The following is a 20,440-nucleotide window of genomic DNA, read 5'->3' as shown; positions in this document are numbered from 1 at the left end:
ACAGAGAAGATGGGGGGGGGTACCAGGAAGATGGGGGGGCACAGCAACTGGGGGGGGCACAGAGAAGACGGGGGGTACAAGGAAGGGGGGGGGGGGCACAGGGAAGATGGGGGGGCTACCAGGAAGATGGGGGGGGCCACAGCAATTTGAGGGGGGCACAGAGAAGATGGGGGGGTACCAGGAAGAGGGGGGGGCACAGAGAAGATGGGGGGGTACCAGGAAGGGGGGGGGGCACAGAGAATATGGGGGGTACCAGGAAGAGGGGGGGGGGCACAGAGAAGATGGGGGGTACCAGGAGGGGGGGAGTTTAGGGGGAGCAGGGAGTGCCAAGACCCCGGGGGGTGCCCTGAGGGTGGGCTTGGGGTGCGTGTGTGTGTCCCCCCCACCACCACACAGGAGCCAGAGCTGCTCTCACGCCTCTTTATTCCCCCCCCCCCCATCCCTTCACCCCCGATGCAGGGAGGGGGGGTCCCGGGGGGGGGGGTCCCTCAGAGCAGCGTGGCCACCTCGAAGCGCTCCGAGCAGCACCCGCGGGCGCCCACCCGCTGCCTGCGCCGCCGAGCCCCCGGAGACCCCTCGGGGCGGGCCGGGGGGGGTCGTCTGGGGCAGGAGGGGGGGCGTCCCCGACGCCGACAGCGACCTCACGGGGGGCTCTGCGGGGAGACACGCAGGGTCCGGCCCCGCTGCCGCGACCCCCGCGGCGGCCAAAGGGGCGCGGGCCCGGGGGTGGGGGGGCGCGGGGGGGGCCGCACTCACGGGGGGGGGGGTCGCTGCTGCTGCTGCAGGTCCCGCAGGGCGATGGCGGAGCCGGGCCGGGCGGGGGGTCCCGGGCCGGGCGGGGGTCGCGGCCCGGTAAAGCTGCAGCGCCTCCAGGAGCTCGGATTCCAGAGCGAATTCCGCGTCCCACTCGTAGTTCTCGTCCACGGAGGTGTTTCTCCTGAGGGGGGAGGGAGAAGGGGGGGAAAAGGGGGGGGGGCGAGGCCACGAGGGGTGAGACCCCCGGGGTGGGGGTGAGACCCCCTGGGGATGGGCATCGGGAGAGACCCCCAAGGAGACCCCCGGGATGGGGGTGAGACCCTGGGGATGGGGGTGAGACCCTGGGGATGGGGGTGAGACCCCCGGGGTGGGGGTGAGACCCTGGGGATGGGCATCGGGAGAGACCCCAAGGAGTGATACACTAGGGATGGGGGTGAGACCCCCGGGGTGGGGGTGAGACCCCCTGGGTGGGGGGGTGACACCCTAGGGATGGGCATCAGGAGAGACCCCAAGGAGACCCCCGGGATGGGGGTGAGACCCTGGGGATGGGCATCAGGAGAGACCCCAAAGAGTGAGACCCCCGGGGTGGGGGTGAGACCCTGGGGTGGGGGTGAGGCACCAGGGTGGGGGTGAGACCCTCTGGGTGGGGGTGAGGCACTGGGGTGGGAGTGAGGCACTGGGGTGGGAGTGAGACCCTGGGGATGGGGGTGAGACCCCCGGGGTGGGGGTGAGACCCTGGGGATGGGGGTGAGACCCCCGGGGTGGGGGTGAGACCCTGGGGATGGGCATCAGGAGTGGATGGGCATCAGGTGAGACTCCAAGGAGTGAGACCCCAGGGATGGGCATCAGACCCTAGGGATGGGCATCGGGAGAGACCCCAGAGTGAGACCCCAGGGATGGGCATCGGGAGAGATCCCAAGGAGTGAGACCCTGGGGATGGGCACCAGGAGAGACCCCAAGGAGTGACCCCAGGAATGGGCATCAGACCCCAGGGATGGGCATCGGGAGAGACCCCAGAGTGAGACCCCAGGGATGGGCATCAGACCCCAGAGATGGGCATCAGGAGAGACCCCAGAGTGAGACCCCCGGGCTGGGCACGTTCCCCGAGGCATCAGATCCCACCGAGCGGTGCCAGGACAGACCCCGAGTCACCCCCCCGAGGGACACGAGGGCACAGCAGGGACCCCCAGGGGGGTGTCCCCGGGGTGCCGCGGGGCCGGGAGGCAGCGGGACAGCTCCGTGCCAGGGACCCCCGTGCCAGGGACCACCCGTGCCAGCCCCACCCCGGGCCCCTCCCGGCGGTCCCGCCCGCGTCTCACCTCTTGCCGATGCCCAGGAAGGTGCCCCCCGGGGCCGGGGCCAGCGAGGGGGGGCCGCAGGAAGGAGCCGCTGCCGCGGCCGCTGCTCTGGCTGGTCAGGCTGCCCCGGGGGAGCTGCTCGGGGGGGGCCACCGCGGGCTCCGGGGGTCGCCCGGGGGGCTCAGTCCGCAGGTGGGGGGGGGCACGGCGGGGCCAGGCGGGCGAGCCGGGCAGCGAGGCCTTGGAGGGTCCCAGGGGCAGCCGGGGGGGCTGGAGGAGGGCGGCGGTGGCAGGGGGGGAGGTGGCGTTGGCACAAGTGTCGATGCAGTCCGGGCACGGCGCGGGCGGGGGGCTGGCGGGGGGGTGCCCGCCAGCACGGGGGGGGTCCCCGGCCTCCTCCTCCTCCTCCTCCTCCTCCTCCTCCTCCTCCTCTTGGGGGGGCCAGTCGCCGTCCACGCACATCTCCTTGAAGAAGGGCAGGCTGAGGTACTGCAGGATCCCGCTCATGGCCGGGGGGGCCCGGGGGGGCTCGGGGGGCTCCCGGCCGGGGCTGTAAGGCAGGGTGGTGGTGGTGCTGCTGGTGCTGGTGGTCGCGGCGGAGGCCACGGAGCTCACGTCGATGATGCACAAAGCCCCGGCCCCCTCCTCGGCCACGGGGCTGCTGCTGCTCCCCCCGCAGCCGAAATAACGCCCGTGCCGGTGGGCGCCGGAGCGCCGGGGCTGCCCCGCGGGGTGGGGGCGCAGCGAGACCCCCCTGCGCCACACGGGCTCTTCCTCCTCCTCCTCTTCTTCCTCCTCCTCCTCCTCCTCGGAGGGCTGCGGGGGCTCCGCGGGCTGCGGGGGGGGGTCGCTCTCCAGCACGAAGCGCCCGTCGGGGCCGCGGCGGATCCGCTCGAGCGGCGCCGGCTCTCGAAGCCCCGGCTCTCGTAGCCCCGGCTCTCGCAGCCCCGGCTCTCTCAGCCCCGGCTCTCGAAGCCCCGGCTCCCGTAGCCCCGGCTCTCGTAGCCCCGGCTCCCGTAGCCCGGGGCCGCTCTCGTAGCCCGGGCAGCCGGCGATGCTGAGCCCCAGGCTGGTGCCCGCCTTCTCGCCCCAGAGCAGTGCCCGCTGCAGGCTCTGGCACGGCGAGGGCTGCAGCTTCAGCTTCAGCGCGCTGTCGGGGCTCCCAGGGCCAGCAGGAAGGCTGCGGGGAGGGGACACACGGGCGGGGCTGCAGCACCCCCGGACGGGCCGGGCCGGGTCACCCCCTCGGTGCTCGCCCCGGTTCTTCTCTCCGGCCAAAAATGACCCGCGGGGAGAGTTTGGGGGCAGCGCTGACCCCGGCCCCCCGGCCCTCGTGGCCTCGGGCAGTGGCAGAGGGGGGGATGTCCCCAGGATGTCCCCAGGATGTCCCTAATTTGTCCCCAGACTGTCCCCAGGCTGTCCCTGTGCTCCCAGCCAGTGGCAAGTGAATGGTGGGATGGAAGTGGGATGGGAGGGAGTGGGAAGGGAGGGAGTAGGATGAGGAAGGAGTGGGATGAGGAAGGAGCGGGATGAGGAAGGAGCGGGATGAGGAAGGAGTAGGATGGGAGGGAGTGGGATGGGAGGGAGTGGGATGGGAGGGAGTGGGATGGGGAAGGAGCGGGATGAGGAAGGAGCGGGATGAGGAAGGAGCGGGATGAGGAAGGAGAGGGATGGGGAAGGAGTGGGATGGGAGGGAGTGGGAAGGGAGGGAGTGGGAAGGGAGGGAGTGGGATGGGGAAGGAGAGGGATGGGGAAGGAGTGGGATGGGGAAGGAGTGGGATGGGGAAGGAGAGGGATGGGGAAGGAGTGGGATGGGGAATGAGAGGGATGGGGAAGGAGAGGGATGGGGAAGGAGAGGGATGGGGAAGGAGAGGGATGGGGAAGGAGTGGGATGGGGAAGGAGAGGGATGGGGAAGGAGTGGGATGGGGAAGGAGAGGGATGGGGAAGGAGTGGGATGGGGAAGGAGAGGGATGGGGAGTGTGGCGTGGTCAGGAATGGGACAGGGAAGGAGTGGGATGGGCATGGGAACGTGGCATGGCAGGAGCAGGACAAGGAGGGGAGTGTGGTATGGCAGGAGCAGGACAAGGAGGGTGGCACGGTATGGCAGGACACAGAGGGGACAGGATGGGGTGGCAGGACAGGGAGTGTGGCATGGCAGGAGCAGGACAAGGAGGGTGGCAGGCTTGGCATGGCAGGACACAGAGGGGACAGGGAGGGTGGCATGGCAGGAGTGGGACAGGGAGGGTGGCACAGCATGGCAGGACAGAGGGGCCAGGGAGGAGCGTGGCATGGCAGGAGTGGGACAGGGAGGGAGCAGGAAGGGGTGGCAGGACAGGGAGGGTGGCACAGCACAGCAGGACACAGAGGGGACAGGGAGGAGCGTGGCATGGCAGGAGTGGGACAGGGAAGGTGGCATGGCATGGCAGGACACAGAGGGGACAGGGAGGGAGCAGCATGGGGTGACAGGACAGGGAGGGAGTGTGGCATGGCAGGAGTGGGACAGGGAGGGTGGCACAGCACAGCAGGATACAGAGGGGACAGGATGGGGTGGCAGGACAGGGAGGGTGGCACGGCATGGCAGGACACAGAGGGGGTAGGGAGGAGCGTGGCATGGCCGTGGCATGACTTACTGTGGAGGTGGCAGCTTCCTGCTGGGGGAGAACACGAGTGGTGGATCTGGAAAGGCCACGAGGACACGGCGGGGACGTCACGGGGCGAGCAATGAAAACGGGACCATGAGGTGACAGATGGGCACCCCCTGACCCTGCCAGCCCCCCAAACGGGACCATGAGGTGACAGACGGGCACCCCTGACCCTGCCAGCCCCCCAAACGGGACCATGAGGTGACAGACGGGCACCCCCTGACCCTGCCAGCCCCCCAAACGGGACCATGAGGTGACAGATGGGCACCCCTGACCCTGCCAGCCCCCCAAACGGGACCCTGAGGTGGCAGATGGGCACCCCTGACCCTGCCAGGCCCCCAAACGGGACTGTGAGGTGACAGATGGGCACCCCTGACCCTGCCAGCCCCCCAAACGGGACCCTGAGGTGGCAGATGGGTTTGGGGGGACCATGAGGTGACAGACGGGCACCCCTGACCCTGCCAGCCCCCCAAACGGGACCATGAGGTGACAGATGGGCACCCCTGACCCTGCCAGCCCCCCAAACGGGACCCTGAGGTGGCAGATGGGCACCCCTGACCCTGCCAGCCCCCCAAACGGGACCCTGAGGTGGCAGATGGGCACCCCTGACCCTGCCAGGCCCCCAAACGGGACCATGAGGTGGCAGATGGGCACCCCTGACCCTGCCAGCCCCCCAAACCCGTGCCAGGCCCGTGCCCGATGCCAACCCACCCCTGGGAGAGCTGGGATGGCCGGGATCACCGGGATCACTGGGATGGCTGGGATCACCAGGATCACCAGGATGGCTGGGATCACCAGGATCACTGGGATGGCTGGGATCACTGGGATCACCGGGATGGCCAGGATCACCAGGATGACCGAGATCTCCAGGATGGCTGGGATCACCGGGATCACTGGGATCACCGGGATGGCCAGGATCACTGGGATCACCGGGATGGCCAGGATAACTGGGATGGCTGGGATGGCCAGGATCACCAGGATGGCCAGGATCACCAGGATCACCGGGATGGCCAGGATCACCGGGATGGCCAGGATCACCGGGGTGGCCAGGATGGGTGGGATGGCTGTGATCCCCAGGATGGCCAGGATCACTGGGATCACCGGGATGGCCAGGATCACCAGGATAACTGAGATCTCCAGGATGGCTGGGATCACCGGGATGGCCGGGATCACTGGGATCACCAGGATGGCTGGGATCTCTGGGATGGCTGGGATCACCAGGATGGCCGGGGTGGCTGGGATGGCCAGGATGGGCAGAATCACCAGGGTCACTGGGATCACCAGGATGGCCAGGATCACCAGGATCACTGGGATCACCAGGATCCCCAGGATCACTGGGATCCCCAGGATCACCAGGATCCCCAGGATGGGCAGGATCCCCAGGATGGGCAGGATCACCAGGATGGGCAGGATCACCAGAACCCCCAGGATTGCCAGGATCACTGGGATCACCAGGCTGGTTGGGATCCCCAGGATCACCGGGATGGCCAAGATCACTGGGATCACCAGGATCACCGGGATGGGCAGGATGGGCAGGATGGCCGGGATCCCCAGGATCACCAGGATGGGCAGGATCCCCGGGATCACCAGGATGGCCGGGATCCCCAGGATCACCGGGATGGGCAGGATCACCGGGATCCCCAGGATCACCAGGATGGTTGGGATCACCGGGATCACTGGGATGGCTGGGATCACCAGGATCACCAGGATGGTTGGGATCACCAGGATCACCAGGATGGCTGGGATCACCTGGATCACTGGGATGGCCAGGATCACTGGGATCACCGGGATGGCCGGGATAACTGGGATGGCTGGGATGGCCAGGATCACCAGGATGGCCAGGATCACAGGGATGGCCAGGATGGGTGGGATGGCTGTGATCACCAGGATGGCCAGGATCCCCAGGATCACCGGGATGGCCAGGATCACCGGAATCACCAGGATCACTGGGACCCCCAGGATTGCCAGGATCACCAGGATCCCCAGGATTGCCAGGATCACCAGGATGGGCAGGATCACTGGGATCCCCAGGATCGCCAGGATCACCGGGATGGTTGGGATCACCAGGATCCCCAGGATGGCCAGGATCCCCAGGATCACCGGGATGGTTGGGATCACCAGGATCCCCAGGATGGCCAGGATCCCCAGGATCACCGGGATGGCCAAGATCACTGGGATCACCAGGATGGCCGGGATCCCCAGGATCCCCGGGACGGGCAGGATCCCCGGGATGGCGGTACCTTGCCGTCGCTTGCGGCCGCGGTTGGCGCGCCGGCGGTTCATGAGGCAGGCGGCCGTGGTGCTGAAGATGACGGCCACGCTGAGGAAGCAGATGCCACCGATGACCCCGGCCAGCACCGGCTGCGGCAGCAGCTCGGGCAGCTGCGTGCGCGACGGGTACACCTCCATGCCTGGCATTGGGAGGGCACGTCAGCGGGGAGGGCACGGGGGATAGGGGGGGACACGGGGGTGGGACAGCAGGGGACACAGGGGGTGACACTGGGGTGGGATCCTGGGGGACACGGGGGGGCACTGGGGTGGGATTCTGGGGGACACGGGGGGTGACACTGGGGTGGGATCCTGGGAGACACGGGGGGTGACACTGGGGTGGGATCCTGGGGGACACAGGGGGTGACACTGGGGTGGGACATCGGGGGGACACAGAGGGACACAGGGGGTGACACTGGGGTGGGACACCAGGGGACACGGGGGGGTGACACTGGGGTGGGATACCGGGGGGACACAGAGGGACACAGGGGTGGGACATAGAAGGTGACACAGAGGTGGGACATTGGGGGGACACAGAGGGACACAGGGGGTGACACTGGGGTGGGACATTGGGGGGACACAGGGGGTGACACTGGGGTGGGACATTGGGGGGACACAGGGGGTGACACTGGGGTGGGACATTGGGGGGACACAGAGGGACACAGGGGGTGACACAGGGAGTGACACAGGGGTGGGACACTGGGGGGGGACACCAGGGGGACACAGAGGGACACAGGGGGTGACACTGGGGTGGGACATTGGGGGGACACAGAGGGACACAGGGGGTGACACTGGGGTGGGACACCAGGGGACACGGGGGGGGTGACACTGGGGTGGGACCCAGGGGGGACACAGAGGGACACAGGGGGTGGCACACCAGGGGGACACAGGGGGTGACACGGCAGGACCTTGGAGGGACACAGAGGGACACAGGGGTGGCACACTGGGGGTGACACGGGGGGTGACACAGGGGTGGGACACAGGGGTGGGACACTGGGGGTGACACAGGGGGTGACACAGAGGTGGGACACAGAGGGTGACACAGGAGGTGACAAAGGGGTGGGATACTGGGGGGGACACAGGGGTGGGACACAGAGGTGGGACACCAGGGGGACACAGAGGGACACAGGGGGTGACACAGGGGGTGACACTGGAGTGGGACATTGGGGGGACACAGAGGGACACAGGGGGTGACACTGGGGTGGGACACCAGGGGACACGGGGGGGGTGACACTGGGGTGGGACCCAGGGGGGACACAGAGGGACACAGGGGGTGGCACAGGGGTGGGACACCAGGGGGACACAGGGGGTGACACGGCAGGACCTTGGAGGGACACAGAGGGACACAGGGGTGGCACACTGGGGGTGACACGGGGGGTGACACAGGGGTGGGACACCAGGGGGGCACTTTGGGGACTCTGACCAGCCGTGGAGATGTTGACCAGGTTGCTGGGCTCGCTGATGTAGCTGCCGGCCAAGGCCACCAGGCGGAACTCGTAGAAGGCGTCCTGGGGGGGGGGGAGAAAAAAAACCCCAAAATCCCATTTATTGACCTGCCAGGGCCAGGGCTCCAGGGGGGGTTTTCAGTTCAGTGTCATTAATTACAATTTGACTTTTTAAATTTTGATTCAAATCCGTTTTTTTTTTAAGAATCATTTTTAGACAAGAGCGGATTTTCTTTTTTTTTTTTCTTTTTAAGCGGGTTTTGTTTTTGGATTGAATGAATTCGTTAAAATTTCGGTTTAAATTTTAATTTTGATTCATTCCAATTTTAATTAATTTTAATTTTGTATCATTTTCATATATATACAAATGTGTAATATATAATATATGTATATAATATATAAAATATATGTAATATATAAGTATATATAGACAAAATAGATAATATATAAATATATACATATATAAATAGATAATATGTAAATAGATGACATATAAAAATATTAAATATAAAATATATAAATATATAAATTTTATAATATGTAGAATATATAATATATAAAAATATATATGTATAATATATATAAAATATAATATATAAATATATGGTTTTATAATATATATAATATATTATAAAAATATATATATAACATATAAAACATATATTAAATATATACAATCTATATAATATATATAATATATTATAAAAATATATATAACATATAAAAATATATAATATATTAAATATATACAATCTATATAATCTATATAATATATTATAAAAAATATATATAACATATAAAAACATATAATATATTAAATATATACAATCTATATAATCTATATAATATATTATAAAAAATATATATAACATATAAAAACATATAATATATTAAATATATACAATCTATATAATCTATATAATATATTATAAAAAATATATATAACATATAAAAATATATAATATATCAAATATCTACAATCTATATAATATATAAATATATAAAGCTCTATAACATATAAAAACATATAAAACACATAACACCCAAACACCTAAAAATCTCCATAACACACACACATTAAACACATATTTTACACATTTACACCCACATTTACCCCATTTATTTTATTTTTAACCTTCATTTTTAAATTTTTTTTTATTATTTTATTATCATCTATTTATATATTTTATTATTTTATTATTATTTATTTATATATTTTATTATTTTATTATTATTTATGTGTATATTTTATTATTACATATTTATATATTCTATTATTTTATTATCATATATTTATATATTTTATGATTTAATTATTGTATATTTATATATTTTATTATTTTATTATTATTTATTTATATATTTTATTATTTTATTTTTAACCTTCATTTTTAAATTTTTTTTATTATTTTATTATCATACTTTTATACATTTTATTATTTTATTATTATATATTTATATATTTTATTATTTTATTATTATCTATTTATATATTTTATTATTTTCTTATTATCTATTTATATATTTTATTATTTTATTTTTTAACCTTCATTTTAAATTTTTTTTTAAATTATTTTATTATCATACTTTTATATATTTTATTATTTTATTATTATTTATTTATATATTTTATTATTTCATTTTTTAACCTTCATTTTTAAATTTTTTTAAAATTATTTTATTATCATACTTTTATATATTTTATTATTTTATTATTATTTATTTATATATTTTATTATTTCATTTTTTAACCTTCATTTTTAAATTTTTTAAAATTAATTTATTAATATATATTTATATACTTTATTATTTTATTATTATTTATTTATATATTTTATTAATTTATTATTATTAATTTATATATTTTATTATTATTTATTTATATATTTTATTATTTCATTTTTTAACCTTCATTTTTAATTTTTTTTTAAATTATTTTATTATTATCTATTTATATACTTTATTATTTTATTATTATATATTTATAAATTTTATTATTTTATTATTATTTATTTATAAATTTTATTATTTCATTATTATTTATTTATATATTTTATTAATTTATTATTATTTATTTATATATTTTATTATTTCATTATTATTTATTTATATATTTTATTAATTTATTATTATTTATTTATATATTTTATTATTTCATTATTATTTATTTATATATTTTATTAATTTATTATTATATATTTACATATTTTATTATTTTATTATTATTTATTTACATATTTTAATATTTTATTATTATTTATTTACATATTTGATATTTTATTATTTATTTATTTATATATTTTAATTTTTATTATTATTTATTTATATATCTTATTATTTTATTATTACCTATTTATATATCTTATTATTTTATTATTACCTATTTATATATCTTATTATTTTATTATTACCTATTTATATATCTTATTATTTTATTATCATACTTTTATATATTTTATTATTTTATTTTTTCCCCTCTCACCTTGATGAGCCCCGGCACCAGCACCTGGGTGTCGGTGCCCGGGATGGAACGTTCCAGCAGCTCCCAGCGGCCCCTGTCCTGGCGCAGCTCCAGGGCGTACCCGCTGGGTGCCCCTGGCACGGGGAGGGGCACGGGGGGGTCCCAGCGCAGCAACACCCCCCGAGGGGTCTCGCTGGCCCTCAGCGCCCGAGGGGGGGGCAGCGACACCGGCACCGGCACCGACGGGCGGGCGGGGGGCACCGAGGGCACCGCCGAGCCTGGGGGGGCACGGGGGGGTTGGAGATTGCGGGGGGGGGGAGAGGGTTTGAGAACGGGAGGGTCCCGGGGGATTGGGGCACCGAGGGCACCGCCGAGCCTGGGGGGGCACGGGGGGGTTGGAGATTCCAGAGGGTGGGAGAGGGTTTGGGAACAGGAGGGTCCCGGGGGATTGGGGCACCGAGGGCACCGCCGAGCCTGGGGGGGCACGGGGGGGTTGGAGATTGCGGGGGGGGGAGAGGGTTTGGGAACGGGAGGGTCCCTGGGGGGGCACGGGGGGGTTGGAGATTCCAGAGGGTGGGAGAGGGTTTGGGAACAGGAGGGTCCCGGGGGATTGGGGCACCGAGGGCACCGCCGAGCCTGGGGGGGCACGGGGGGGTTGGAGATTGTGGGGGGGGGAGAGGGTTTGGGAACAGGAGGGTCCCGGGGGATTGGGGCATCGTGGGCACCGCCGAGCCTGGGGGGGCACGGGGGGGTTGGAGATTGCGGGGGGGGGAGAGGGTTTGGGAACGGGAGGGTCCCTGGGGGGGCACGGGGGGGTTGGAGATTCCAGAGGGTGGGAGAGGGTTTGGGAACAGGAGGGTCCCGGGGGATTGGGGCATCGTGGGCACCGCCGAGCCTGGGGGGGCACGGGGGGGTTGGAGATTGCAGGGGGGGGGGAGAGGGAAACAGGGAGAGATTCCAGAGGGGTGGGAGAGGGAATTGGAGATTCCAGAGGGATGGGAGAGGGTTTGGGAACAGGAGGGTCCCGGGGGATTGGGGCACCGAGGGCACCGCCGAGCCTGGGGGGGCACGGGGGGGTTGGAGATTGCGGGGGGGGGAGAGGGTTTGGGAACAGGAGGGTCCCTGGGGGGGAACGGGGGGGTTGGAGATTGCGGGGGGGGGAGAGGGTTTGGGAACAGGAGGGTCCCTGGGGGGGAACGGGGAGGGGGTTGGAGATTGTGGGGGGGGGAGAGGGTTTGGGAACAGGAGGGTCCCGGGGGATTGGGGCATCGTGGGCACCGCCGAGCCTGGGGGGGCACGGGGGGGTTGGAGATTGCAGGGGGGGGGGAGAGGGTTTGGGAACAGGAGGGTCCCTGGGGGGGAACGGGGGGGTTGGAGATTCCAGAGGGTGGGAGAGGGTTTGGGAACAGGAGGGTCCCGGGGGGGGAGAGGGGGTTGGAGATTCCAGAGGGTGGGAGAGGGTTTGGGAACGGGAGGATCCCTGGGGGGGAACGGGGAGGGGGTTGGAGATTCCAGAGGGTGGGAGAGGGTTTGGGAACAGGAGGGTCCCTGGGGGGGAACGGCGGGGAGGGGGTTGGAGATTGCAGGGGGGGGGAGAGGGTTTGGGAACAGGAGGGTCCCTGGGGGGGCACGGGGGGGTTGGAGATTGCGAGGGGGGGGAGAGGGTTTGGGAACAGGAGAGTCCCTGGGGGGGCACGGGGGGGGGGGGGATTGGAGATTGCGGGGGGGGGAGAGGGTTTGGGAACAGGAGGGTCCCTGGGGGGGAACGGGGAGGGGGTTGGAGATTGTGGGGGGGGGAGAGGGTTTGGGAACAGGAGGGTCCCGGGGGGGGAGAGGGGGTTGGAGATTCCAGAGGGGTGGGAGAGGGTTTGGGAACAGGAGGGTCCCAGGGGGGGAACGGGGGGGTTGGAGATTGCAGGGGGGGGGAGAGGGTTTGGGAACGGGAGGGTCCCGGGGGATTGGGGCACCGAGGGCACCGCCGAGCCTGGGGGGGCACGGGGGGGTTGGAGATTGCAGGGGGGGGGAGAGGGTTTGGGAACGGGAGGGTCCCAGGGGATTGGGGCACCGAGGGCACCGCCGAGCCTGGGGGGGCACGGGGGGGTTGGAGATTGCAGGGGGGGGGAGAGGGTTTGGGAACGGGAGGGTCCCGGGGGATTGAGGCACTGTGGGCACCGCCGAGCCTGGGGGGGCACGGGGGGGTTGGAGATTGCAGGGGGGGGGGGGAGAGGGTTTGGGAACAGGAGGGTCCCTGGTGGGGGACACGGGGGGGTTGGAGATTGTGGGGGGGGGGAGAGGGTTTGGGAACAGGAGGGTCCCTGGGGGGGAACGGGGAGGGGGTTGGAGATTGTGGGGGGGGGAGAGGGTTTGGGAACAGGAGGGTCCCGGGGGATTGAGGCACCGAGGGCACCGCCGAGCCTGGGGGGGCACGGGGGGGTTGGAGATTGCGGGGGGGGGGAGAGGGTTTGGGAACGGGAGGGTCCCTGGGGGGGCACGGGGGGGTTGGAGATTGCGGGGGGGGGAGAGGGTTTGGGAACAGGAGGATCCCTGGGGGGGCACGGGGGGGTTGGAGATTCCAGAGGGTGGGAGAGGGTTTGGGAACAGGAGGGTCCCGGGGGATTGAGGCACTGTGGGCACCGCAGAGCCTGGGGGGGCACGGGGGGGTTGGAGATTGCAGGGGGGGGGGAGAGGGAACTGGAGATTCCAGAGGGTGGGAGAGGGTTTGGGAGCAGGGGGGTCCCGGGGGGGCAACCAGAGAGGGGATTGGAGATTCCAGAGGGGTGGGAGAGGGTTTGGGAACAGGAGGGTCCCGGGGGATTGGGGCACCGAGGGCACCGCCGAGCCTGGGGGGGCACCGGGGGGGTTGGAGATTGCAGGGGGGGGGAGAGGGTTTGGGAACAGGAGGATCCCTGGGGGGGAACGGGGAGGGGGTTGGAGATTCCAGAGGGGGGGGAGAGGGAAAGGGGGTTTGGGAACAGGAGGGTCCCGGGGGATTGGGGCACCGAGGGCACCGCCGAGCCTGGGGGGGCACGGGGGGGTTGGAGATTCCAGAGGGGTGGGAGAGGGATAGGGGGCTTTGGGAACAGGAGGGTCCCAGGGGGAGGGAAGGAGTGGGATTGGAGATTCCAGAGGGGTGAGAGAGGGTTTGGGAACAGGAGGGTCCCAGGGGATTGAGGCACTGTGGGCACCGCCGAGCCTGGGGGGAAACGGGGAGGGGGTTGGAGATTCCAGAGGGGGTGGGAGAGGGAAACAGGGGTTTGGGAACAGGAGGGTCCCTGGGGGAGGGAAGGAGTGGGAATTGGAGCTTCCAGAGGGGTGGGAGTGGGATAGGGGGATTTGGGAACAGGAGGGTCCCTGGAGGGCAACTGGAGAGGGGATTGGAGATTCCAGAGGGGGTGGGAGAGGGAGACGGGGGTTTGGGGGAGAACCTGGAAAGAGGAGCCCTCCAGGAGCTCGTGAGGGGCCCCAGGGGGGAGGTTTTGGGGGTGCCCCGGAAACAGGAGGGTCCCAGGGGATTGAGGGGCCCCGGGAGGGGCGTTTTGGGGTGCCCCTGGAAACAGGAGAGTCCCAGGGGATTGAGGGATCTGAGAAGGTTTTGGGGAGCCCCTGAAAACAAGAGAGTCCCAGAGGATTGAGGGGTCTGAGAAGGTTTTGTGGTGCCCCTGGAAACAGGAGGGTCCCAGGGGGTTGAGGGGCCCCGGGGGGGAGGTTTTGGGGTGCCCCTGGAAACAGGAGGGTCCCAGGGGGTTGAGGGGCCCCGGGGGGGAGGTTTTGGGGTGCCCCGGAAACAGGAGGGTCCCAGGGGGTTGAGGGGTCTGAGAAGGTTTTGGGGAGCCCCTGAAAACAGGAGGGTCCCAGGGGATTGAGGGGTCTGAGAAGGTTTTGGGGTGCCCCTGGAAACAGGAGAGTCCCAGAGGATTGAGGGGTTTGAGGTTTTGGGGTGCCCCTGGAAACAGGAGGATCCCAGGGGATTGAGGGGTCTGAGAAGGTTTTGGGGTGCCCCTGAAAACAAGAGAGTCCCAGAGGATTGAGGGGTTTCAGGAGGTTTTGGGGGAGCCCCTGGAAACAGGAGAGTCCCAGGGGACTGAGGGGTCTGAGAAGGTTTTGGGGGAGTCCCTGGATAGAGGAGGATCCCAGGGGATTGAGGGGTTTCAGGAGGTTTTGTGGTGCCCCTGAAAACAGGAGGGTCCCAGGGGGTTGAGGAGTTTGAGAAGGTTTTGGGGTGCCCCTGGAAACAGAAGGGTCCCAGAGGATTGAGGGGTTTCAGGAGGTTTTGGGGGAGCCCCTGAAAACAAGAGAGTCCCAGAGGATTGAGGGGTCTGAGAAGGTTTTGGGGTGCCCCTGAAAACAGGAGGGTCCCAGGGGATTGAGGGATCTGAGAAGGTTTTGGGGTGCCCCTGAAAACAGGAGAGTCCCAGAGGATTGAGGGGTTTGAGGTTTTGGGGTGCCCCTGAAAACAGGAGGGTCCCAGGGGATTGAGGGATCTGAGAAGGTTTTGGGGTGCCCCTGAAAACAGGAGAGTCCCAGAGGATTGAGGGGTTTGAGGTTTTGGGGTGCCCCTGGAAACAGGAGGATCCCAGGGGATTGAGGGGTCTGAGAAGGTTTTGGGGAGCCCCTGAAAACAAGAGAGTCCCAGAGGATTGAGGGGTTTCAGGAGGTTTTGGGGGAGCTCCTGGAAACAGGAGAGTCCCAGGGGACTGAGGGGTCTGAGAAGGTTTTGGGGTGCCCCTGGAAACAGGAGGGTCCCAGAGGATTGAGGGGTTTCAGGAGGTTTTGGGGGAGCCCCTGAAAACAAGAGAGTCCCAGGGGATTGAGGGATCTGAGAAGGTTTTGGGGTGCCCCTGAAAACAGGAGAGTCCCAGAGGATTGAGGGGTTTGAGGTTTTGGGGTGCCCCTGGAAACAGGAGGATCCCAGGGGATTGAGGGGTCTGAGAAGGTTTTGGGGAGCCCCTGAAAACAAGAGAGTCCCAGAGGATTGAGGGGTTTCAGGAGGTTTTGGGGGAGCTCCTGGAAACAGGAGAGTCCCAGGGGACTGAGGGGTCTGAGAAGGTTTTGGGGTGCCCCTGGAAACAGGAGGGTCCCAGGGGGTTGAGGGGTTTCAGGAGGTTTTGGGGGTGCCCCTGAGAACAGGAGGGTCCCAGGGGGTTGGGGGGCCCCGGGGGGGAGGTTCTGGGGGTGCCCCTGGAAACAGGAGGGTCCCAGAGGATTGAGGGTTCTGAGAAAGTTTTGGGGGTGCCCCTGGAAACAGGAGGGTCCCAGGGGGTTGAGGGGCCCCGTGGGGGAGGTTTTGGGGTGCCCCCCACTGACCCCTGGGCACGGAGGTGACGATCTGGCTGAAGGGGCCGCTGCCCAGCTTGTTCTGGGCCAGGACGCTGAACTGGTAGCCGGTGTCGGGCTGCAGGTTCTCCACCAGCAGGTGCCGGGCACCGGCGGGCACCGGCAGCGACACCCAGTCGTGGTGTGCCCGCGGAGGGGGCTTCACCCTGCAGTGGGGGGCACCCCTCAGACACCGGCCAGCGGCCCCCAGACCCCCCAGTCACCTGGAGAACCCCACACACAGACACCTCACCGGCCGCCAGACCCCCCAGTCACCTGGAGAACCCCACACACAGACACCTCACCAGCCCCCAGACCCCCCAGTCACCTGGAGAACCCCCCATACACATCCCACCAGCCCCCAGACCCTCCAGTCACCTGGAAAACCCCCCCCCCACACACACCCCACCGGCCCCCAGACCCCCCAGTCACCTGGAGAACCCACCCACAGACACCTCACCAGCCCCCAGACCCCCCAGTCACCCAGAGGCCCCCCCACCAGCTCCCAGACCCCCCATTCACCTGGAGAACCCCCCACACAGACCCCACCAGCCCCCAGACCCCCCAGTCACCTGGAGAACCCCCACACACATCCCACCAGCCCCCAGACCCCCCAGTCACCCAGAGAACCCCCCACCAGCCCCCAGACCCCCCATTCACCCACAGAACCCCCCACCAGCCCCCAGACCCCCCATTCACCCACAGAACCCCCCACCAGCCCCCAGACCCCCCAGTCACCCAGAGCCCCCACCCACAGACACCCCACCAGCCCCCAGACCCCCATTCACCCAGAGAACCCCCCTCCTCACACCCCACCAGCCCCCAGACCCCCCAGTCACCCAGAGGCCCCCCCACCAGCTCCCAGACCCCCCATTCACCTGGAGAACCCCCCACACAGACCCCACCAGCCCCCAGACCCCCCAGTCACCTGGAAACCCCCCCCCCCACACACACCCCACCGGCCCCCAGACCCCCCAGTCACCTGGAGAACCCACCCACAGACACCTCACCAGCCCCCAGACCCCCCAGTCACCCAGAGGCCCCCCCACCAGCTCCCAGACCCCCCATTCACCTGGAGAACCCCCCACACAGACCCCACCAGCCCCCAGACCCCCCAGTCACCTGGAGAACCCCCACACACATCCCACCAGCCCCCAGACCCCCCAGTCACCCAGAGAACCCCCCACCAGCCCCCAGACCCCCCATTCACCCAGAGAACCCCCCACCAGCCCCCAGACCCCCCATTCACCCACAGAACCCCCCACCAGCCCCCAGACCCCCCAGTCACCCAGAGCCCCCACCCACAGACACCCCACCAGCCCCCAGACCCCCATTCACCCAGAGAACCCCCCTCCTCACACCTCACCAGCCCCCAGACCCCCATTCACCCAGAGAACCCCCTCCCACATCCCACCAGCCCCCAGACCCCCCAGTCACCCAGAGCCCCCACCCACAGACACCTCACCAGCTCCCAGGGGTGGGTGGGCACTCCCAGGGGCCGTGGGCACTCATGGAGGGGAGGTGGGTACTCACAGGGGGTGTGGGCACTCATGGAGGGGAGGTGGGCACTCACAGGGGGTGGGTGGGCACTCATGGAGGGGGGGTGGGCACTCCCAGGGGCCGTGGGCACTCCCAGGGGTGGGTGGTCACTCCCAGGTTGGTGTGGGCACTCATGGGGGAGTGTGGTCACTCCCAGGTTGGTGTGGGCACTCATGGGGGAGTGTGGGCACTCCCAGGTTGGTGTGGGCACTCATGGGGGAGTGTGGGCACTCCCAGGTTGGTGTGGGCACTCATGGAGGGGGGGTGGGCACTCACAGGGGGTGGGTGGGCACTCATGGAGGGGGGGTGGGCACTCACAGGGGGGTGTACCAGACGCTGAACCTCTGGAAGAAGCCTCCATCGAAGCCGGGCTCCCAGGAGACGTTGGCAGCCAGGGGCAGTGCCAGCACAGACACGTTGGTGACAGCGTGGGGGCTGGTGCCTGGGGAGGGGGGGGGTCAGAGACTCACAAAATCCCGGGATCACACAATCCAGCAGGTTGGGAAAGAGCTCCGGGATCATCCAGCCCCACCCGGGACCCAACACCCCCCTGGCACCCACGGGGGCACCACGTGGGCTCTTCCCAAACACCCCCAAACCTCCCTGGGCAGCCCCTGCCAGCGCCCACCCCCCCCTTTTCCAGGAGGAAATTCCTCCTGATTCCCAACCTGAACTTTCCCTTGTGGCCGTTCCCTCTCCTCCTGGTTTTCCCTGGCAGCAGAGCCCGACCCCCCTCCCCGGCTCCAACCTCCTGCCAGGGAATTCCAGAGGGAGAAGGTGCCCCCCTGATGCCCCCTGAGCCTCCTTTGCTCCAGGATGAGCCCCCCCAGCTCCCTCGGGACTTCTCCAGCCCCTTCTCCTGCTGCTCCAGCCCCTCTGGACACGCTCCAGCCCCTCAACATCCTCCCGGAATTCCCAGAACCGGGCACAGCCCTCGAGGTGTGGCCTCACCAGTGCCCGGCACAGGGGGCACAATCCCCTCCCTGCCCCTGCTGGGAGCATTCCCCGATCCAGGAATGCCAGGATCCCATAGGATGGTGCCAGGAATCCCCTCCCAGCCCTGATCCAGCCCAGGATCCCATGGGATGCTGCCAGGAATGCCAGGATCCCATGGGATGGTGCCAGGAACGCCCTCCCTGCTCCTGCTGGGCCACCCCAGCCCTGATCCAGCAATGCCAGGATGCCCCATGGGATGGTGCCAGGAATGCCCTCCCAGCCCCAATCCAGCCCAGGAATCCATGGAATAGTGCCAGGAACCCCCTCCCTGCTCCTGCTGGGCCACCCCAGCCCCAGTGCAACCCAGGATCCCATGGGATGGTGCCAGGAATCCCCTCCCAGCCCCGATCCAGCCCAGGATCCCATGGGATGGTGCCAGGAATCCCTTCCCTGCTCCTGCTGGGCCACCCCAGCCCTGATCCAGGAATGCCAGGATGCCATGGGATGGTGCCAGGAACCCCCTCCCAGCCCCAGTCCAGCCCAGGATCCCATGGGATTGTGCCAGGAATCCCCTCCCAGCCCTGATCCAGCCCAGGATCCCATGGGATGGTGCTAGGAATGCCCTGCCCTGCTCCTGCTGAGCCACCCCAGCCCCGCCCCAGCAATGCCAGGATGCCATGGGATGCCAGGAATGCCCTCCCTGCTCCTGCTGGGCCACCCTATCCCAGATTCAGCTCCTGCTGAGCCACCCCAGCCCTGCCCCAGCAATGCCAGGATGCCATGGGATGGTGCCAGGAACGCCCTCCCTGCTCCTGCTGGGCCACCCCATCCCAGATTCAGCCCAGGATGCCATGGGATGCCAGGAATGCCCTCCCAGCCCCGCCCCAGCAATGCCAGGACGCCACGGGACGGTGCCAGGGGTCACCCCCCACCCCACCCCACCCCGAAGCCCCCCAGGGCCGGTGCCAGCGCAGGGGGCTCACCCAGCACGTGGACAGCGGTGGCCGTGGTGACAGTGGCCACCCTGTTGGTGGCCCTGCACTCCCAGAGCCCGTGCTGCTCCTTGCTCAGGGGCTGCAGGACCAGGCTCCCGTTCCCGTCCACCCGGGCACTGCTCTTGCCCGCGCCGCCCACCTGGAGGGCACGGGCACGGTGAGGGGGGGAGACCACCAGCCCCACCCCACAGCGGGGCTGGGATGGAGACCCCACAGCTCCAGGGACAAGGGGATGAGATGGGGGTGACCCCAGGGACAAGGGGACTTGGTGGGGTGACCCCACAGCTCCAGGGATAAAGGGACTTGGTGGTGACCCCACAGCTCCAGGGACAGGGGGGACGTGATGGGGGTGACCCCACAACTCCAGGGATAAAGGGACTTGGTGGTGACCCCACAGCTCCAGGGATAAAGGGGACGTGATGGGGGTGACCCCAGGGAGAAGGGGATGTGATGGGGGTGACCCCACAGCTCCAGGGACAAGGGGATGTGATGGGGGTGACCCCACAGCTCCAGGGATAAAAGGACTTGGTGGGGTGACCCCACAACTCCAGGGACAAGGGGACGTGATGGGGGTGACCCCAGGGATAAAGGGACATGATGGGGGTGACACCACAACTCCAGGGACAGGGGGATGTGATGGGGGTGACCCCACAACTCCAGGGATAAAGGGACTTGGTGGGGGGGACCCCAGGGACAAGGGGATGTGATGGGGGTGACCCCACAGCTCCAGGGATAAAAGGACTTGGTGGGGTGACCCCACAACTCCAGGGACAAGGGGACGTGATG

General features: G+C 60.9%; 1 protein-coding gene across 1 annotated transcript; it reads right to left on the bottom strand.

Annotated features, from left to right (window-relative positions):
* Nucleotides 1-662: 662 nt before the first annotated feature.
* LOC127466132 (protein turtle homolog A-like) lies at nt 663-20,378 on the bottom strand (the record flags this gene model as incomplete). The annotated part of the gene is given in 11 exon segments (XM_051776741.1): nt 663-839; nt 841-937; nt 2,076-2,128; nt 2,130-3,234; nt 4,686-4,731; nt 6,938-7,108; nt 8,389-8,473; nt 10,893-11,149; nt 16,176-16,351; nt 18,042-18,165; nt 19,643-20,378. Coding segments are annotated over 11 exon segments (2,937 nt in total), but the record flags the coding sequence as incomplete, so codon positions are not given.
* Nucleotides 20,379-20,440: the final 62 nt, after the last annotated feature.

Source organism: Manacus candei, unplaced genomic scaffold (assembly GCF_025592945.1).
Source record: "Manacus candei isolate 608988 ecotype Guabito, Panama unplaced genomic scaffold, ASM2559294v1 h1tg000613l, whole genome shotgun sequence".
In the NCBI taxonomy this organism is placed as follows: domain Eukaryota; kingdom Metazoa; phylum Chordata; class Aves; order Passeriformes; family Pipridae; genus Manacus; species Manacus candei.
Note: the sequence above shows the minus strand (reverse complement) of the source record. Positions and strands in the feature narration are given on the sequence as shown.